At 49.2% G+C, this 19759-nt stretch overlaps 1 protein-coding gene across 2 annotated transcripts in view; it reads left to right on the forward strand.

Annotated features, from left to right (window-relative positions):
• The first annotated feature begins 4245 nt into the window (after positions 1-4245).
• ADAMTS17 (ADAM metallopeptidase with thrombospondin type 1 motif 17) overlaps positions 4246-19759 on the forward strand; it is a 156857-nt gene continuing 141343 nt past the window's right edge. For both annotated transcript variants that reach the window (XM_074549183.1, XM_074549184.1), the window contains exons 1-3: positions 4246-4415; positions 5019-5359; positions 13428-13593. In XM_074549183.1, the coding sequence (XP_074405284.1) occupies positions 4346-4415; positions 5019-5359; positions 13428-13593 (577 nt within the window). In that variant the 5' untranslated portion in view covers positions 4246-4345. The remainder of the gene's footprint in view (positions 4416-5018; positions 5360-13427; positions 13594-19759) is intronic.

Raw genomic sequence — 19759 nt, forward strand, 5'->3', positions numbered from 1 at the left:
GACGCGTGCCTGACCCGGCCGATGGTATCTGTGCACAGCCTGCCATCCCAGCCTGACCTGCCCCACTCCTGTCTGTCTGTCTGTCTGAAAACCCCAGCATGGCCTGCCTGGAGGTGCTGGAGCACTTTCATTTCTGATTTCTCTACACAAAGTGCTGCCTGCCCTGAGGGAGCAGATTCTCCCAGCACCCTGCAGTTGTGTTGTTCAGCTGAGAGTATGTTCTTGTGTATTCCTGGCTTTTCTCACCTGCTGTGGCCTGTGTGCAGTTATTTTCTGGTCCTGATCCCTGCAAATCTGCACCAAAGTTACCCTGGAAGGTTTTGCACAGACAGCCATAGCACCAGGGTGGGAATGGAGCCAGATGTGAAGCAACCTGGAATTTCAGGAGTCCATTCCTCAGCCCCTATCCCACAGGAATATTTTTCTTCTCATTTCTCAGTATTCTATGGAGCAGGGTGTTTGTCCCCATTGCAGCTGGGTGAAGCTGGGGGCTTCCTGGAGATAGGCAGGGGGAAATTGTTTGCAGGAAAGATCTTCAGGGAAAACCTCATGTGATGCACTCCCTGTGAGACAGACACAGCTCAGCCAAAGCAAGCTCCCTGTCACAAAAGGGACCCTCTGTCAGCCTGTGGATAAAATCCTCTGCCAGCTCTCCTGCCATGGTCTCAGCTGAATTGGAGCAGGGTGTGTGCTCCCCTGAGGACACAGGTGCTGGTGGCTCAGCTCTGTCCCTGGACACCTCCAGGGTCACTGTCACTTTTCTTTCTGCTCTGCTATTCCCAGGAGCTCATGAGCAGACTGTCCATTTCAAGTTAGACTTGAGAGAGGTGTCCCAGAGGGAGATTTTCTCTTGCAGGCTTGGGAGAATTCAGGCTGCTGTAAGGAGAAACCTCCTAAATGCCTCTGCTGAGGCTGCATGAACAGTACTGGATGCTGGTGATCCACTTAGAATCGTTTAGGCTGAAAAAGACCTTAAAGATGGTTGAGACCACCTGTAAGAAGTGAGTCCAACATGAAGCAGCACAGCCTGAAACACCCTCCACCAAAGAGCTTTAATTGAACCTCTGGCTCAGTGTGTAAAGCCAGTCTGTAAGAAAACCACTGTTGGCACCTCTGAAACGACTTGTGCTTATTTGGCTGATGATTTGAAGTTACAAAAGAACTTTTGTTGGTCCCTACTTGTCACTAAACTGTCTCTGGCCTCTTTAGGGGGTCATTTGCACAGGTAAGAGCAGCACCTGCCAGGTCCGTGCCCAAGCAGCCTGGCCAAGCTCTGCAGCCCCCGGAGGGGAGGAAATTCCCGGTTCCCAAATGCTGCAGAGAGGGGAGGAGCTGCGGGGAGAGCAGCAAAAGCATCGGGGTGTCCCGGCAGGAGAGCAGCACCTGTGAGGGCGGGGAGAGGACCAGGACAGGAAAGGTTTGGAGAAGGGAGAAGGCTGAGCAGTGGCCAAGTTAACCCTTCCCGTGCTGGCATTTTCCAGGCGGCGAGCCAAGTGGCTGCTGGGGAAGATGGATATAACACATGTCTGCAGTCTCCAAAGGGTTATTAACTCTGCAATAATGGCCATGAAACTTGGCTTCCTCCATGTACATTTAAAATTGAAGAAAAAAACCTACCCCAACACCAGTTTCAGAGGGGGAAAGGGCTTGTTTCCTAGGAACTGCAGGGCCAAATCCACCTCTGTGATGGTGAGAGGAGAAACCCCCTCTCCCCTCCCCACGGGCTGGGAGCAGGGGAGCAGTGCAACCACCCAACAGCACCACATTCCTGCCACACACACCTTATCCTTATCAATAGGAATTTCAAGGCATTTCTGAAAAGTCCATGGTGTTCAATTAAGTTGTCTCACTGGAACTTTGGGATTTGGATTCAAGAAAACCTCCTAAAACAGATTCCTCTTCTGTTGTGTGGGTAATCTGTGGGGCTTGTCCCTCACTCCTGGCTCCAGCCCTTGGCAACACCAGGGCCTGCCTGGGATGTTGCCCCTGTCCTGGGGTTTGCAGCCTCTTGGGCTCCTGTCCAAATGCTCTGGAAGTCTGGGATGCTCCACTGGGATTGTCCCTACTCCAGTGTAGTCTGTGCCAGCCAGGCCAGCCACTGAGCAAGTCCTTCCATGCAGTAAGTTACAGACTTCTCTTTATTGGTGCCTCTCTTCCCCCACACTATTAAATTTATTCTTTCTCTGTATTGTTATTATTTTTCTGGCAGAGGACTTTGGAAGGTGGGAGAAAGGATCTACTAAAAAGTGAAACAAATCTGAGCCCCCTCGTCAAATCCTTGCGAGGCACCAGCTCCAGTCCTTCAGCAAATGAAGTCAGGGGGTGGTCTGGGTTTAAACGTGGCTGTGGAGGGCTCAGGCCAGGTTTGGCAGCTCACAAATCAAATTGCCTCGTGGCTCTCGGGAGCAGAGGATTGCCACAGAATGGGGGAGCTCTGCCCTGCTCTGTGCCAGCCAGGGCCTGGCCTTGGAGGGAGGCACTGGAATCGTTGGTTCACAGCAGGTCAGGAGGGAAATTCAGGCTCTGAGGTTTTGTTTTCTGTGTTATGTTACACTACTGACAAAGAGCAAAGCAGCCCCAAACTGAGATTTTGTCTCACTTGAATGGGTCCAGGCCAGTCCCTTTGCCTTGGTAAATTCTCATTAGGAGCAGAGAGAGCCCTGAAAGAGAGAGTGGGAAACACAGAGCTATTAAAACTCATCTGATCTCATGTTAATAAAGAGTTTGAGCCACGGATCTTGGCTTACTCTGATTTTCCTGCTGGGGGCTGCTTGCAGTCCCCAGTTTTGCTCTTGCTGCTGACCACAGATAACATCCTCCAGGTGCCATCCCACAGGAGGGACGAGGGGTATTCCTGAGGCCACAGCAGGAGGTGGAACATGCTCTTGTGTCCATGAGGTGCTGCAGAGGCCCTGTGCAGGGCAGGGCTTTCTGAGGTGCTACACCAGCCCATGGTGGGTGTCCCTTGGTGCCCGGGAAAGGCACAGCCAGCAGGGTGAGGAGCTGGCAGCAGCTCCAAGGTTCTGACTCTCAAACAGCCTCTCTCCTTGTACAGGAGCAGCTCACCAAGAAAATGTGGCTCTTGCTGCCTGTTCAATGCCTGGAAGAAAGAAAGAAATCCTGCTCATGTCTCTCACCAGTCCTGTTCCCAGCTCCAAACACCCTTTTCTCAGCACTCCCCCAGTGCCTGCCCTCCCTGGGATGAGCATCCAAACCTAATTCCACTTGTTTGGGACTCAGAGCCACTCCTGCTGTCAGTACAGCTCCGGACAATTCTGGAGGAAGTGCTGCAGGGAGATCTGCCAGAGTCATTCACACCCTTTTATGGGTCTTCCCTTGAATTCCTCTACAATTTCAGCAACAAAGTTGCAGATTTTTGCAAAGTTTAAACTCTAGGACACTGCTCTGCTGGGCCACCATAATTTAAAGCTGCTAACAGGTTGGGTCTTGACTGCTTTCCGTGACTCAACCATGCCAGGAGCACAGGATCCCATCCAAAGCCCACCAAGCACAGCGGAAACCTTTCTGCTCTTGGAAATCACCGTACAGCTTCCAACAGCCCCTGTCCAAATTAACTCTTCCTGATCCCTGCACAGCTGAGGACATGCAGGATGTGGCCCAGCCAGGTGGAAGGAGCTCAGTGAAAATGGGAATTGGTAGCAAAAATCAATTTTTATATCTCTTTATGCACTTCTTTCTTATTTTCATCCATGCAATGAGTGCTTCAGGAATATGTGGCATCCTTGCCCAAAATCTTTGTGTCCATATACTGTGGTCTGGGATGACCCTGCTTCAGCAGGGAGCTTTGACCAGATGTGCCTCTGTGGTGCCTTCCAACCCAACCCATTCTATGATATAGCCAACTAAAATTTTTTCCTGGTCCTCCAAGCCCTGGCACCAGTCCTGCGATTGGCGCTGGGAAAGGAATGGGTGACTCTCAAGAGAGCTGCTGTAACCGTGCCTAAATTCAATTAATGCTGAGGAAAGGGAGACGAAGGAAACACGACGGGGCGGCCCAGGGGGGGATGCCGCCCGCCAGACCCCGTGACCCGGCCGGGATGCTCCCGGCGCCTCCGCGGCTCCCTCAGGGCCCGGCCCGGGGCAGGAGAGGGCGCCCCCTACCGGCCAGCCGCTCCCACGTGCGTTCCCCCCTCGCGGCGCGCAGCCAATGGGGGAGCGGGGGGCGTGTCCCGGCTGCCGCCGCCGCCAATGGGCGCGCGGAGCCGCGGCTGGGGGCGTGGCCGGGCGCGCGCCGCGGCGATCCCCGGTGCCGAGGGCGGGCAGGGCGCACTCGGGCCCCGCTCCCGTCGCTGCGCTTCGCGCTCGGCCCCGCCGCCGCACTACCATGTTTGACGGCTACCTCCTGCCCCTCGTCGTGCCCTGCCTGCTGCTCTGCGGACTGGACGCCGGCACAGGTAGCGCTCCCAGCCGCCCCGGCTCCCCTTCCCCGGCGGCGCTGACAGGGTCCGGTCCCGGGCGGCAGCGTGCGGGCGCAGAGCGCAGGGCGCGCTCCGCATCCCCTGCGTGGCCGCGGTCCCAGCCCGCGGGATGAATTGCTCCAGGCTTTTGTATTTTCTTTTCCTGTCCTCCCGCTGCTGCTGTAGCGTTCCATGTGGAAAGCTGCTGACTGTCCTTGGCTGCTGCTGCGGCTCGCTCTGCTTTTCCCCTTCTCCCTGCAGATTTTTATTGGGGTTGGTGAAATGCGATGCTTGTGTCTGAGCTATATATATATTTTATATTTTTTTAATGATACAAGTAGCTTTAGGGTTTGCTCTATTCCTCTCTTCGTGCACGCTTCTGTCTCTAATATATGTGTATATAGAGAGAAATAAATCGCCGTGCTCCGCTGGCTCCATTGTCTGCGCAGCCCGTTCCCGATTTCCAGCGCGGGGCTGTCTGCGCTGAAACCCGAGCGCGGGGCTGTCCCGGGGAGCGGGGGGTGCCGCAGCCCCCGGCCGCCCCGTCGGGCCGCGGCTCCGGGGTGCGAGCGCCTGAGCCTCTCTCCTTCTCGCCTGCAGCTGGCGGAGCGGAGCTGGAAGTGGTGATCCCGGAGCGAGTGCCGCTGGAGAAGATCCACCTGCTGCCGCCCGGACGGGATCGCGGCGGCCCCCGGCGCCGGCGGGCAGCGGCGGAGCAGGACGACGAGGAGGAGGAGGCTGTGCTGCTCCGCCTGCCCGCCGCCGGCGCCGAGCTGTACCTGCACCTCCGCCGCGACCTGCGCTTCCTGGCCCGGGGCTTCGCGGTGGAGCAGCGGCACGGGGAGGCGCGGCGGCCCCCGCGGGAGCGGCTCTGCTTCTACTCGGGACACGCTCTGAACCGCAGCGACTCCTTCGCCTCCCTCAGCACCTGCGCCGGGCTGGTACTGCCATCCCACCCTTCTTCCCCACCTCAGGGCCAGTGCTGCCATCCCACCCCTCTCCCCCCTCAGGGCTGGTGCTGCCATCCCACCCCTCTCCCCCCTCAGGGCCGGTGCTGCCATCCCACCCCGCTCTCCCCCTCAGGCCGGGTCCTGCCAGCCCCATGTAGGCGGGATGCCTGCTCTTCACCTGCCCTCAGGGAGGTGACTCTCCTGTCCCCTCGCCTCACTGTCCCCTCAGCTCCCGGGCCCTGCCAAGCACCGCCGCTGTCCCATGGTGGGTGTTCTGCCCAGCCTGGCTCTCCCTGTGGAGCTGCCTCAGCCATCCCTGAGGGGCTCAGGCCCTGCAGTTCCATTGTGGGTGGGTGGCAGAACCCAAGGGTGCTGTAGAGGAGCATCCTGATGGAAGGGAACATCTTGTGTCGCTGTCCCCAGGCATGGGGCAGGTGGCTGTGTCCCACTGGGGTGATTTGGTGCCATCCTGGCTTGATGCTGTGGCAGCTCTGCAGCTGGCTCTTCCCAGGCTCCTGCTGTTGGTATCGGGGTCTTCACTGGGAGCTGTGGTCAGGGAGCAGCCAGTGCCCCAGCATGGTCACAGGAGCATCCCACTCACAGGGGCTTTTCCCACCACAAGTGTCAGGATTTCTCTGCCCCAGGCTGTAGTTTCAGGTGGCTCTGCAGGGCCTGGCTCTCCTCTGAGCATCCCAGTAAGAGCAGGTGATCTGGTGTGGGACAGAAAGTTTCTCTCTGTTGGAGACAGATGCTTAAGACATTGAGTAGTTTTCAATTATTGTTGATAACTTTTAAAGTACTTCAGGAAGTCAGCGGGGCATTAGGCAGTGATTCCCAGCAGATGGTCCTGGGAGGTGTGCCTGTCAGAACAGACCTGATGGTGGAGATTTATCCTTAAACCGTAGTGAGGAGCAGTTCATGCTCTGCCCTCGGGGCTCCAGCCTTCGTTCCGGAGCCATTTGAGGGCGCTGTGCCTCAGGATTAAAAAAACCCCAGCAAACAGAGATGCTGAGGTCTGAGTGGCACTGGAAGTTGAGCTGAGTTCCACCGAGGGCAGCTTAAAACGAATATCTCTAGTTCAAGCCTTAAATCACTAACAGCTCTATGCTTTTGCCACCAGGCGTGTTTTGTTAATCCTGCTGGGCTTCCAAAGCTGGAAAGCACAAACAAACAGAGGAGAAACCTTTTAAAAAAGAGGAATGTAGTTGTAGGCACAGTATTACCTGCCTGAGATCAGGGACTGGAGGAGGGGGTGATAAAGCTTGGCAAAATTCCCAGTAGGAAAGCTGAAAAAGAGACAAGACTAGTTAGCCTTAGCTCACTACTCAGCAAAAGTCAACAGCAATATTGCAGTACCTGTTTGGATCATGGCAATTGTAAGCAGTGGCTAAATTGACATAACTGGGCTGGATCAGCCTGGGATCAGTGTGAAAGCTGCTGGTTTGTGCCAAAGCCCCTTGTGTTAGTGACAGTGCTGGTAAAGCTCTGCTTGCCTTTGCCTTGCACCTGGTCCTGGCAGTGCTGAGAGTGCTGTGGGCAGATGTGTTGAGAGTGAGCTGTTTCTGCATGTTGGGATATTCCTTTCCTGTTAGAGGAATCCATTCATCCTCTTCATCCAGATAATCACCAGGAATGGGAAAGGGCTAAAAGCAGGTGCATGGTACATTTGAGTGAGTTAAATTTAAAACACCCTTGTAAGCTCAAAACTAGAGAACAGAAAACTCCAGTGTCTTGAGGATTAGCCTGAACTTAAGATGGATGAAACTAAACTTAAGATGAACCTCATTAATTACTGAAATGGTTTCACTGAAATTATCCATACCCCCATGTAGATGAACCTTCTTATTTTAGCTGAGTGGACCATTTTGGTTTCTTAAATCTGTCTTCAAACATGAAACATTCTCACATTTTAGGCTGTTTTCAGTGTTTACACAGTGGCCACACTAAACCAGCATACCTGTAGTGAAAGCTGTCTAATGTAGTGGTAAGATGTTTTCTGGGATCAGAGGAATCAAAAGTTTGCCCCAGATTGTCTAGGAAGTCTTTAAAGTGCTATGAGTTGAGAGCAGGTGACTCTAGAGCCTAAAATTTTTTGCCTTCTAATCTGGCAATTATAAAATACTAAGACCATCACTTAAAAAAAAAATATTTTATTTTCCCATTGCTTCCTTGCACCCTGTTTGCTGCAGGAAGAATAAGACTTTGCCCTGAGCAGCAGCTTCCCAGGTGGGACATGGGCCAGACCTGCTGGGCCAGAGGAAAGACCTGGGTAGTGGAAACCTTGCAGCCTGTTTGTGCTGGCATTTGTCTTGTGAGCAGTGCTAGTGCTGCAGTGGGGGTTTCCTGAAAATTCCAGCAGGGGAATGCTCATTGGACTCTGACTGGGTGATCAGGACATCTCCTTCAAAAAAGCTGCTTGCCAAGAGGTAGAGTGGGCAGTAATGCTGTGTCCTGATCTCCAGCTGGCTCAGGCCTTGCTGTAATCACATTCTCAGCCATGCCATAAATCATACCAAAAGGGATAGAAAATGATCAGGGCAAGTGGAGTTCTAGTAAAAACAAAATCCCTGACACAGTGGCACGAAAGCTGAGCTGCAGCCAGGCTGAGCAATTGCTTCCTGGTGATGGGATCAGATTCCCAGTGTGGCATCTGAAGGTTGGGCTCTGGTGTTCAAGCTCTGCTGGCAGATGCTGCTGTTAACTCTGCTTTGGGAAGGGTGGCTGAGCTCTTGGAGCTCTGTGAGCTCAGAGTGAGGTAAAAGCTGCTCTACCCAAGGTCTCACATTGAGCTACAGCTCAAGTGCCTGGTGTGAGGATGCTCCAGTGCTCCTGTTCCTCGTGACAAGCTGGGAATGGAGCCTAGCAGAGGCACAGGGTTCCTGGAAAGCCCTGGCCTCTGGGGAGGGCAGCTGTGCCAGCACTTGGACTCTGGCCACAGCTCAGGGCTGCACTGCCCTGCCCTGCTGCTGGGCACTCACAGGCAGCTCTGCAGCCCTGGGACCATCACTACAAGGCAGCAGCCAGTACAGGAACTTTGTGTTTTGGAAAGTTCCAGCTTTGTAAGGCCACAGTTGAGTCACTGTCACATGCTGAAGCGCTGGACTGCAGCATCAGCCCCTTAGAGCAGGTGTAGGCTTTTCATATTTCTCATACCTACATTTTGGAAACAGTTACAGTTTTGAGAGGGTCATGAGTACACATCAAAATAAGCATTATAATTAGAAATGAAAAGAAACTCTTGAGAACTGTTCAGGACCCAAAAGGTGACAATCACTGGGATGCCTTTAGAGGCAGAGGTTTGATTCTAAATAACTTCCATTTTAAAATCCAGAGTCTTTGATCTTGGGTTCAGGATTGCTCTTTGTCTTGTCTCTATATAAGGTGGCATGTCCTTCTCAGTTGAATTAAGAGAATAGTTTGTGCCTCCTGTGTCTTGTCTCTGTATAAGGTGGCATGTCCTTCTCAGGTGAATTAAGAGAAGAGTTTGTGCTTCCCTCCTGTTCAGGCTAGTTCATGGAGCTCTCCTGGAGAAGAGGAACGAGGATGCAGAAGAGGCTGCAGGGTGCCAGGGTTAGGCCAGTCTGGGTGTCAGGGCTGGGTGAGTGATGAAGGTGAGCCCTTCCCTGGTGGCTCATCCTGTGCCACAGGTACCTGAGGCTGGTGGATTGCCACTTTCACTGCAGAGGGAGCTGGTGCCTGGTTCAGAGCAGGTGCTGCAGCTCAGGGAGCTCCATCCTGGCCAGGGAAGTGTTGTCTGCGTGCACCAGGGCGGTGCTGCCCTGCAGGTGACTCGGGAGCCTCTGCTGCTGTGGGAAGCAGGGCAGAGCAGGCGTGTGGGGATTAAAGATGATACAATTTCCCCCGAGGAAACCTTCAGCTCCACTGAACTCTCCTGTCTGGGAGAGGAGCTGTCTGGCATTCATCCATAGCTGGGCCACGAGCTGAAAAGTTAAACCTCTTAAATTACTGTGCTGGGTTTCCTTGTGCTGGGATTTTCTTGCCTCTTCCATAGCGACAAGAGGGAGAAGATGTTGGGCTTTCCTTGTCTAGCAGAGTTGGAGGCCAGGGCAGATATTCCTGGGCATGTTCTGCTCTCAGAACTGAGTGTAAACCTGAAGTGACTCTGGAACAAAACTTAATTTAAAGCTCTTCTTTTCAATTTACTTGAATTGCAGTTTTAAATAATAACCAAGCAAAGCTGAAACATGGTTAATAAGGGCGGGACTAAAACCCACATGAAGTTTATTAAACTGTATTTGTGGGTTGTTTTGTTCTTCACTTTAAACATTAACTTCCTTTTAACTTTGAGGAAATGGTTAAACAACGATTTACAGCGTAACAGTTGAGAAATTGAGAAGGGGATGGAATTTGTCAGATGTTTAAATCTGTTCTCTTTTCAGCATGTTCTATGTATGTAACTAATGAACACTTAGGAGCAAGAGAAAAATCTGTTAAAGATTCAGCATTTCACAGATCTCCTTCAAAGATGTTGTGAAAATAAAAAGGGCTGGAAAAACAGTGTAACTGTTGGAGAGTGTTAACATGTGGGAAGGTCGGGAGCCATGTGCAGAGAGCACTGAGGATTTGGATCCCTGTTCTGAGCAAGGCCTGGAGCTGCAGCAGCTCCAGCAGCACTACCAGGGCACAGGGACAGGGACAGGGAGGCAGGATGGGGTCACACAAAGGCTGTGCTGCCACTGCCGTTCCAGTGACACTCTGTGAGGACCTTCCTCCTTTCCCTGCCGCATTTAGCCCAAGAAAAGCTCCACTGGAAGATGATTTGTGGCAGAGGAGTGGTACAAGAGCAGATGACAGAGTGAGCAGGTTGCTTGAGTGACCCCTGTGTGTGTGAAACTCTGGATAAGAGCACATGGGAATGTTCCGGTGGTGAGCAATGCTGAGCTGACTTGTGAAATAAGGATGTGAAATATCCCCAGTGTGAAAGATCTTGCCACTGTTAGGCACAGTGGTGGGTGGGGCTGTAGTGGGAAGTGTGGATTATTGTTTGTTTTAATCAGCTTGTCAGTTTGCCTGCCTTTGGGGGCCGAAATCATTCCAGCCTTTCCTGTTAGCAGAGCTGCAGGGCTCTGTCAGCTGCATGGTCTGCCCACACCAACTGTAAAATTAATGCAGATGGTTGTGAACTCCTGCACTCCTCTGAATTTTAGGGTTCCTGTGTCTCAGCTCCTCCAGGATGGTAGGGTTGGGCAGCTGCTTTTCCCAAAATTCACCTATCCCAGGATCTGGCACAGCAGCAAGTCCTGGACTCCCACAGGGAGAGAAGGATGGGAGGGAGTATCCCAACTTTTGATATGCATCTCCCCAGGCAAGTGGGAATTGGCAGGTCCAAAGCATTTCACTTAATTGAACTGGTTTCCTGGGATGTGGGAAAAGTAGCTCCAAGGGTTACCTGGTATTCTATTTTACTTCCTTATCTTCAAAACCCAAAGGCCTCTGCAGACCCTCAACTCAGACAAGAGAAGAAAAGCCCAGAGCCTCTGTCCAGGGCTGATGTCTGATCTCTCATGCTGGGATTAGCACAGGGCAGGATCTGCAGGATTTGAGGGATGCAAATGAGGAATGCATTTCTTATGGAAAAAGCAAAATAATGACCTGACTATTCAAGTGGCAGGGTCCAAAAGATCTCCTTGGGCCAGCAGGTCTGGGGACTCTTCAGAACCCAACTGGCAAATCTGGGGGAATTTTTAGCATTTTTAACTCCCTAGGGATGCTTTACACGCCTCATCCTGCAAACCCTTCCAGCTTGAAACTCTATTTGCCTGTTCAGATTGAGCTTGAGATGCTTCCCAATGTGTTCCAGGGTGAGGACTCATGGCTCTTTCTCTCCATAGGTTTCACAATTCCACAGCAAATGTGAAACATAAGTCTTTTCCAATGGTTTAAATTATTTTCACTCCTGATGCCAGAAAATTGGGATAATGTGGGGTGGTGATGAAACTGACTTCTTCTTACATGCTTTTGGCACCAGCTGAAATGGTTGGCAGTCTGTCAGGAGCTCTGGTGTGGCTTTTAGTACCATGGCACCAGATTTATAACCCTTCTTCTAAATAATTAAAACCTATATTAAAAAAGGGGTTGGGGCTACCTCCCAGCTGGAAGATTTGGAACAAGGAGGGGAAATAGTGGAGAACATCATAAAGGAGGCTGGAAGAACAAGTCACCAGAGCTTTTGCTGTCTCTGGAGCAACTCTGACAAAGCCCAGCTTGTGATTTAAGTGAAAAGGCAGCCCTTTGGACACTCCAGGCAGGGGTGGTCTTGTAAACTGGTGAGCATTCAGTAGGACCCAGGAATAATGTTGGGTTTTCTCTGTATGCAGGAAGTGCCAAGGCATTTTATCCTTAAGCAATTCTCTGTCCCAAGAGCAAGGTCTCTTTTGAAGGCCCCCAGAGAGGAGTCTCTTGTCTCCTCAGAGACAGGGCACTGATTGTCTCTGCTGTGCTTTGCAGCCATGCCCAGTGGAGCTCCAACTTTTACAGTTTTCTCTTCGTCCAAGCTCTCTTTGGAAATCAGTGACCCCTCCTGAGACCCCCTGAATGCTGTTCAGTTCGTGTGGCTGTCAGAGGAGGAGAGCTCTCATTTCTGCTGCAGAAATTCCTCTTGCTGGAAATACTGGGCCAAAGGGATTTCCTGGGTGTACGTGAGGACGGGATTTGGCAGGGAGGTGTGGAAATGTGCAATATACAGTATGGATGTAATGTATATTATAAATCACACTAGTACAGTCAGCTGTTGAACATACAGCATTTGGATGTACGTGCAGAGCATTTCTTTGGAGAGTTGCCTGGCTGGCACAGAGTGTGGGGAGGGGGGACCAGAAAAGCCTGGCCTCTCTTTTTATGTGCAGGATGGGTGTTGGAGCTCTCTGGAAGCACCTTTACCTCTCAGGTGCACAGTCCTGCCAGAGCAGATGAGCCCTTCTGTTGTTAACAGAAGTTAAATCAGACCTCAAGACTTCTCTCAAGGGGGAGGTACAGGGCAGAGCTGTGTTTTGAGCCTTTAAATTGCAATATAAATAATCACTGGATTAGTGCAATGAAAAATAAGAACTCCTCACTGTAAATACCCACTTTGTGCAACATGTTACAGCCTTGGTGTTGATTACCAAACCTGGAGGCTTTGTTAAGTTTTAAGGTGATAACTTTGCTTTCACTCTCTTCTTTTCATGCCAGAAAAGGAGTGGAAAAAGCATAAAAGAACCTTAAAAGCTCTGGGTTGTGACAGAGGAGCGCTCTCCTGGGGCTTCCAAAGGTGTTCTTGCCAGCCCTGCTGTAAGGTCTGGACTTGGTGCAAGGAAGGCAGGGATTTAGTGCTCTGACCTGGACCCTATGGAGTCATTTAGGCAGGGTCTTTGCCTTGCTAGTGTCACTTATTCCAGGAATGGTGGAAAATCCTGAAACTGGGGCAGTACAACAGCCCATTCCTGACTTCACCTCTGAAACCCAACCCATGGCCTGCAGGGAGAGCAGAGCTGACTGTGTGGCCCCTAATGTAGTCAGGAAGGGGTGTTTGGTCCCAAAAATGCAGTGTGGCTCTGCAAGCCACGCTTGCATCAGTTCACTCAGTGTTTCTTGTGAGGGTGGTGCCCACAGGGTGCAGGCAGTGTCACCTCTGTGCTCTGAGACAGTAAATGCCATTCAGTAGCAGGGCACTCCTGGCAGCTGGAGAGGTGATTCTGAAGGGATTTCTGTTAACAGGATTTATTTGTCCTCATGTGAGCTGAGCATCTTGTAAAACACACATATTTGTGGGGCTGTGTCTGGAGGGGGAGGAGGAAGGGAAAGCAAAAGTGTTGACAGGAATCCCCACCTTTCCTTTGTACAGTGCATTGTTTCTAGTGCTCAGTGATATAAAAAGTAAACAAGAGAAGCAGATGAAGTTCTTTATTCTGTATTACACAGGCTGAGCACAACCATAACCCCATCATTTCCTCACTCTCCAAATAACTGCAGTGAAATGCCCTGGGTTTCAGACCAGGCTGGATAGACAAGGCTTGGGCACCAAACTGATGGGGGTTTTTTTGTTCTGTTTTTTGCACAGGTTGGCTACATCCAGCTTGGGTCAGAGCAGCTGCTGATCCAACCTGTGAATGCATCTGAGAGCTCCTTCAGTGGGAAGGAACATTTCATCAGGCGGAGACGATCCACCAAGCCCAGCCACCCCTCCAGGCCCCAGGGCCCTGAGGAGCACTGCAAGGTTGTGGCAGGTGAGCTTGGGGTGGCTCCAGAGAGCAACCATGGCAATTCTGCTTGGATTTTGTGATTCTGGTGGGTGGGCAGCTGGGGCTGGGGGAGCATGGCAAGTGTGGGTGAATCCTGTTTCTGCTTCAGGCTGGAGCCACATCACAGCCATGAGGTTGTCAGGGCATGTGCTGTAACACTGGACATGTGAGATGATAAATTCTGCTCTAATCTTGCAGTGTGACCACTGCTCAGGGAGGGATTCACTGGGTTTTTAGCAAAGGTTCAGGATTTTTAACTGAAGTCAGTGTTGATGGGGACTCTTCCATCTTGCCTTTCCACTGGAGTTGTGCTGAGCAGGCAGGGATAGAATGGTGATCCTCACATTCCAGAGTGTGGAAAACATCATTTCACCTGCTTTGATATAATTTAATCACAAGTATCATCTGTGGAGTCCAACTCCAGGGATCCAGCTCATAATGGGATAAAGGGATATCTGGAGATGGAAGAGATGCACACTTTGTCTTTCAGAGCAATCTGCTTTCTTTTTCAGCTTCTCTTGCCATCATTCTTACTTCTGTGTAGGAGAGCACACAATCCATATCAGGGTCAACTGAGCACACTTTGTATTCTTTTATGGCTTTAAATTGCTTTTGTAACAGCTTGTGTGCATTTGGAACTACCAGATGTAGTTCAGCAAGGTGATTTTTTTAAACTAAGAGCATGATTTTGCTTTTTCTGTCTGGTGTTTGATTCATCAAACTTAAGGTCTATTTGATATAACAGCTGTTATATGATATATTATCATTTGCTGTCATTTTTCAGGAGAAAATGGCCAACTCTGTTCCTTGATCATATCCTGTCTTCTCCCACTTTCAAAGCCACACAGGCAAATTGCCAGCTGATATAAACTATAGTTTTGCTTCTTCAGAGTAATTAAATCTTATCCTTTCTGGAATTCTCTCTGGGTGTGAGGGGGTATTTTTTATGCAATCTGTGACATCTCTTCATTAGGTTGCAGTGTCCCTGTATTTTCTGCTCCTTTCATTCCTCTCCTGCCTTCTCCTGGATGGGTTCCATAAATGGAGCAGTGGGTTCTGCTGCTGGGGAGCAGGGCTGGGGGGATTTTCTGGGCACAGGAGTGAGGATCACTGGTGTGGGAAGAGCTGAGTGCTCAGGGACAAGGGCTGCTGCTGGATGTGGCATCAACAGGAGGCACAAAAAGGTTCCTTGTGGGAACAGCAGTGGAAGAGACCTGAAGGAGCTCACTGGAGCAGGCAGGAGCCTGAAGTTTGCTTGTAAGGCTTTGTATCTCAGCTTTTGTATTTAACCACACCTATGCACCAGCAAAACAACCTGTGCCTGCTTCTGCACTGGGTGCTGGTAAATCCTGCAGCCAGGATCTTTATTTTCTCCTGTGTGGAGCTGAGCTCTTAATAGTTCAGCAGGTTTATCATTCTCAGGGGTTTAGACTAAGCCAATCTTCTTTCTGATTCTCTGAGAATGAAATCTTGGATCTGGTTACAGTTACAGATCCCTTATGTCTCTTTTCAGAGAAAACATCAGAATTCAGCACTGCTCTGATTTCCCAGCCAAATTCTGTAGGTGCTGCAGCCCTGTGGTCACAGAAAATGCATTTCAGAATTCTTACACTGTAAATTGAGACAGCCATTAGTTAAAATCTGAATTGAACCAGGATCAGTCCAGGAAATGAGCCTCACCCTTTGGCCACTGAACCTTTTGACCTGTTTTCTAGGGGCAGGATGCTCCCTGTCCTTGGCAGAACTGGAATTCCCTCCCTGAGAAGAGGAACTAAAGGAAGGAAACTGGGGAGACACTGGGTAATAATTGCATGGCATCACAAAGGGAAGGAGGAGCTGAGTGATCACGAAGGTACTAAAAGACACTGATAAAAGAAAGAGCATTTCCAGTGGCACCTCCTGCTTCCTGAGGGCCTCTGGGGAGCCTCTGCTACACTGGAACAGAATTCCCATCCTTGGGTGCTGACTCTTGCTGTGCTAGAAGGGAGCCAAGCCTTGCTTGGCAGTAGCCCTGATCTAAAATAATGCAATTGCTCATGGGATTTCCCACTTAAAGGCAGACCCCTGGATCTTTGTCATTGTTGAGGGACAGAAATGTAACTCATGGCTGTTAATAGGCTTAGCACATTAATGACCTAATTGCCTCCTGTCTGCTTTGGATTAACTTTTGTGCATAAGGAGTTTAGAAATGAGAAAAATTAATCCTGTCTGACACACAAAAGGTCCATTTCTAATAAAACTGTGTGGAAGTGACCATCTAGGGATGTGCTTCCAGAGTTTCTCCTGGGAAAAGGTCTCTTTACAGTGAATCTCACCAACATGGACTGGTCAGATTTGTACTAGAGGTTGTTTTCCAGTGGCTTAAAATTTGGCTCACCCAGGCTAAAACTTGGCAGGAAAGGTTGGAGGTTGTAAATACATGGGGATATTTCTATGCCAGACATTTAGGTACAAACCCTGTATTGTAGAATGGCATAGACAGAAAAAGACAGGTCTGTGTGAATACAGTATGAAATGAGTATTTTTCAAGGGCACAGAACGACCATGCTTGGGCATTTTTCAGTCCTTTACTGCTGTTCTTGTATTTTCTGAATACACAAGAATCACCTCTGTATGTATTTTCTTCTTCAAATTCTGTAATTGAGGTAGCTGGCATAATCTGGGGTTATTTGGGAATCAAAGCACAAAAAATAGTCTGAATTTTTAATGCTAACTATTGATCATGTAATAAAAAATTAAACAGGGCTAAATTGCTCAATGGCGAATTTCCTGTGATAGATGAACGTAATAACGTGTTAAACAAAGGTGCTTGGTGATGTAATGACTTGTGTGAGCATTTGGAGGAGGAGCAGGAAAGCACTTTAGGAAGGCAAAATGAACTAAATTAGGAAGTGCTGCTGGGGGCACAGAGAGCACAGCTTTCCAAGGGCTGTGTTCCACCCAGAGATGTGGTGCCCTCCCTGCAGACCCCAGCACTGGGAGGGAGAAAGTGGCTTGGGGCCAGGTAAAGCCATCAGGCTGCTGTGATAAGGGCTGGTTAAAATCTCTAAAACAACTCCCTTAGTCTGAGTGGTGTTACATGTCCTGCAGCACTCACAATTTTTTTCAGGTCTGCAGGAGAACTTTATGGGAGCCAAATTTCTCCTGGAATAATCTGTATAAGAGGATTAATCTGGCTGTAGTCAAGAATGGGAAAGTACTTAAGGTTTTGCATGACTGGATCTTTGAGATTTGAACCTGAAAGTGTCCACTAATGGGTTAAAAAAATCCCAGAGCTGATGTTTTAATTCCTTTGTTTGAATTCCAAAGTGCTCCAGCAGCAAAGGAGGGATCCCATCACCATGGGCCAGGTGCTATTGTTAGTCATATGATATGTGAATATGTTTTATTTTTATCACCTGTCATCCAGCAAGAGAGAGAGAGTTCAAGTCACAATGCACATTTCTGCTCAGGCACGAACATGAGCCCCTGTGAGGCAAACACAAAACCTATTAAAAGGTTTCCAGGTGCACATGCAGTGAGGGGGAAGGAAGGGAAGGTTGGGTTTCACTTGCTCTGAGCAGGGAGCGGTGAGGAGCAGGGGAAGCAGCTCCACAGCAGTGATGTGAAATCCTCTCATCTCTGGACACTGGGCAGCATCTGCACACAGCTCCTGTCACACCTGCTCTCACTCCAAACACCAGCTCTGACAACCTGCATGAGTGGTTTTGCTATGGAGAGAGTGGAGTCAAAGGGAGTTTTGTTTGCAGGCTTTAATAGATACAAGTAAGAGTTTCCCTGCAGAAGAGCCAGGCAGGAGAGAAAGATTTCTTTTAAGGCATCATTCATGATTTTTGCAGTGCCCAACCCCTGAGATAGAGCTTCTTTCATTGCCCTCTCTCTGTGTGCTTGTGACATATAATAAATGTTTCCATGTGACAATATCCACTACAGCCTCAGCTGCAGTAAATGGGTTATTTTTCTGAACTATCATGGAACAACAGTAGTTTAACTATTTACTGAGATTTGCATGTTTTCTTTGCCATCAGAGTCTGTGAATAGGAAAACAATGCAGTTTTTCTTACTTTTGAGAAGGTATCAGTGTTCAAGACAGAATCAAAGCATGTTGTGAAAGCATAGGAATCTCCTCTAACCATGTCATAAAACTTTCTGTTTCTTCAGGAAAAGTAAGTTCTGTTACAACTTCTCCAAAGGTCTCCAGTGATGTATTAAAGTCTCCTTGCATAGGAAGGATTTGATATAAAATACAGTCCAGGAGCACGAGAGAGCAGCTTGTCTTTGGACAGAAGGTTGTTATTTCATGTTTATGATATAGACCTCATAAATTACTCTTAAATGTGGGTTTGCTTTAAACCCTTTTGTCAGTTTAAATGAACCAGTTTTTCTTTCATGCAAATGTGCTGCACATACAGTAAAATAACAGGAAGATCAATATTTTAATTCACAAAATAACAACGTGTTGCTTCTCTGCATAGTTACTTTGCAACCTGTTTTAACAATTTATCAAAGCTGGTAATAATTTAAGTAAGTGCTGGTGTACAGGTATCAAATGTAGGGAATGCTTTCCCTGAGCAGGTATAAATCTTAAACACATGTTACTGCTAGGTTGCATTTCCCCATCTTTAATCATTGTCTCCTAGCTGTGTTTTCTCTGCAGGTTTGACTTGGCCTGAAAGAGCAGTTGTTATGGCCAAAAACATGTGCACTAAAAATAGAGAGATGTAATGCAACCTGTATTAGTCCATATTAGGAAGCAGCTGTTGGAGAATTAAAGCAGATTTCAACAATGGGCTCCACAGGAGATGTAATGTGATTAAGTGTTTGCAAGCACAGGAGGATTCCCTGTGTCAGGAACTCAGCACTGTGCCCATGGGAGTGTGTCTCACTTCTGTGGATAAATCCCTTGGTTTTTCCAGGTCCCTTCTCTTCCTGATGGGGAGTCTGGGTTTTCCCTGCAAGCCTGTGATTGTTTCCTCATGGCTGATAAACAGCAGCCTCCTGCAGCAGGCTGGCATTCAGAAATGTCCTTTTCCATCACTTGTGGCAGGTGAGGCTTTACTGCAGGTCTGTTCTGGATGATTCCCTCAGTGTGGATCATGAGGAGTGAGAGGGACTCCAGGTTCTTCTCCCTCTGCTGTCAAGGTGAAAAAGAGACACAAAAAGGAAATGTAAATGTACATAGTGGATGGATTTCTTCCCTTTCCAGAGCAGCTGTGCTGCTCCTTTGCTCGGCTCCTGAGTGCTGGTTTCCATTGAAATCCAGCCTGGCAGGTGGTGATGAGCTCCATTGTCAGTGTCCACTGTCCTTGTCTTGTGATATTCATGGATATTCCCTGGCCATTCTGGCTAGAAAAGCAGAGAGTTGGTTCCTGGACTAAGATGGATTGCTCATCTTTTAGGTGTCTTTGCTTCTTCCTTGTTCTCACTGTCCGTAGCTCAAGCCATGCTCGCTGTGCCTGCTCCTGCTCCACTAAATTGTTTCATTTATTGCCATGAGTCCTTGTTGTGCCACCAGGAAAGTGTCCTTGCATAATCCAGGAGGTGGGACTGACTCTCTGAATCCTGGTGATGAATTGAACCCTTGAGCAGAGATCACAGTGCTTATCCTGACCTGCCTTTAAAACAAAGCCTGATGAGTTGTGTTGATGACTGAGTTTGTTTTGCAGAAGAAAAAGGTTTTAACTGATGTGTCCAAGCCACAGACTAGCTTGGATAACAATCCTTGCAGCAAAATCTGTGGTGTTTTGAGATGCAGCTCGGAGTTCATGACTTCTGTCTCAAGTTCTTGTTTGCTGCTTTGCCAGAGAAATAGTCATGAACTTGTGATTTGGTATGAAAGTGACTGTTTGGGAGAAAAAAAAATAAACAAAAAAACCCCAAAGCCAAACAAAGCCATTTTTGGAAGGTGAATTAGGGAATAATGGATCATTCTGCTCTGCAATAATTTTTGCTAGCAGTTGATGCCTGATTTTGCCATCCCAGTTAGAGAGAAATTGGAGATGCAGTTTTGTAGGACAAGGCATTAAAAATGAGAGGACAGCTCTCAGTCTGTTCTTTCAGTAAGCAACCACTTGTAATTCCTGAATTCAGGCAATCCACTGGCATCAGCTGGCTGTGGTAAATCTGAAATTCCAGGGATACAACAGGCCAG

The sequence above is a fragment of the Zonotrichia albicollis genome, chromosome 11, assembly GCF_047830755.1.
Source record: "Zonotrichia albicollis isolate bZonAlb1 chromosome 11, bZonAlb1.hap1, whole genome shotgun sequence".
NCBI lineage: Eukaryota > Metazoa > Chordata > Aves > Passeriformes > Passerellidae > Zonotrichia > Zonotrichia albicollis.